The sequence below is a fragment of the Cynoglossus semilaevis genome, chromosome 18 (genome assembly GCF_000523025.1).
Source record: "Cynoglossus semilaevis isolate Cse_v1.0 chromosome 18, Cse_v1.0, whole genome shotgun sequence".
Taxonomy (NCBI): Eukaryota; Metazoa; Chordata; class Actinopteri; order Pleuronectiformes; family Cynoglossidae; genus Cynoglossus; species Cynoglossus semilaevis.
The window spans coordinates 683413-684356 of NC_024324.1; the positions used below are offsets into that span (position 1 = coordinate 683413).

The 944-nt window shown below is 58.1% G+C and overlaps 1 protein-coding gene across 1 annotated transcript in view; it reads right to left on the minus strand.

Moving 5' to 3' along the window:
• Nucleotides 1-944, minus strand: part of LOC103393851 (uncharacterized) — a 9547-nt gene that overhangs the window by 6505 nt on the left and 2098 nt on the right. The window contains exons 6-9 of the mRNA XM_025065328.1: nucleotides 688-827; nucleotides 474-596; nucleotides 164-387; nucleotides 1-98 (exon numbers count right to left, since the gene is read on the minus strand). The exon at nucleotides 1-98 is cut by the window's left edge and continues 6 nt beyond it. Of these exons, the coding sequence (XP_024921096.1) occupies nucleotides 1-98; nucleotides 164-387; nucleotides 474-596; nucleotides 688-827 (585 nt within the window). The remainder of the gene's footprint in view (nucleotides 99-163; nucleotides 388-473; nucleotides 597-687; nucleotides 828-944) is intronic.

Sequence of the window (944 nt, forward strand, 5' to 3'; positions counted from 1 at the left end):
TGTCCCAGACGTCCAACACCCCGTCCATCTTCACCGTGAAGAACACCGACGGTCGGACTGGACTCCAGCAGGTGTCCATCAAGAAGGAGGTCTGGTACCTGCGGGGACACCACATGATCACCACGTCCACGAGAGCTGGACGGTGAAGAGAGAGGGTTCCTACTTGGTCCACATGATTGAGGACTCCTTGATGTCCTCCGACCAGATCCGAGCCGTCCAGTCCCCCACGGTCAAGAAGTTCTTGGGGAAGAAGGGGTTCCTCTGCAGCGCGTACACAGGTCCGTGGTGACCTTCGTAGGTACAGACGATCTTCTCCGCAGCCGTCTTCGCCTTCCTGTTGCAGGAGACGACCACGCCCTGCTCCGTCCCCACCATGAACTTGGTCGGCTGTGGAGAAACATCAAGGACAGAGACCGGCTGAAGGACCAGCAGAGGTTCTGGACCAGTTCTGGACCAACGGTCAATAAACTGACCATGGTGGCTTCAAACTCCAGAGAGATGGCTCCTAGAGCCCGGTCCAGGTTCCCCTCCCTGCTCAGGTCGAGAACCAGGCGCTCCGTCGGCTCGCTCAGCTTACGGACGTCCCACCACAGGACCTGAAGAAGAAGTCTGGTTAGGTCTGGGTCTGGGTCTGGGTCTGGGTCTGGGTCTGGGTCTGAGTGAGAACGGTCAGATCAGGTTTCCAACCTGTCCATCAGTGGAGGCGGAGAAGGCGTCGGTGCCGGTCTTGGACTGGAGCCAGATTATCTTGTAGACCGGGTCTCTGTGACTCTGCTCCACGGAGGAGAACTCCACGGGCTGACTGCCTCGCCGGGTGTCCCAGTACGCTAAAACAAACGTACTCTGATACGTTAACACACCCCATGGACCAGGATGGATCTGAACCTGGACCAGGATCTGAACCTGGACCAGGATCTGAACCTGGACCAGGAGGATCTGAACCT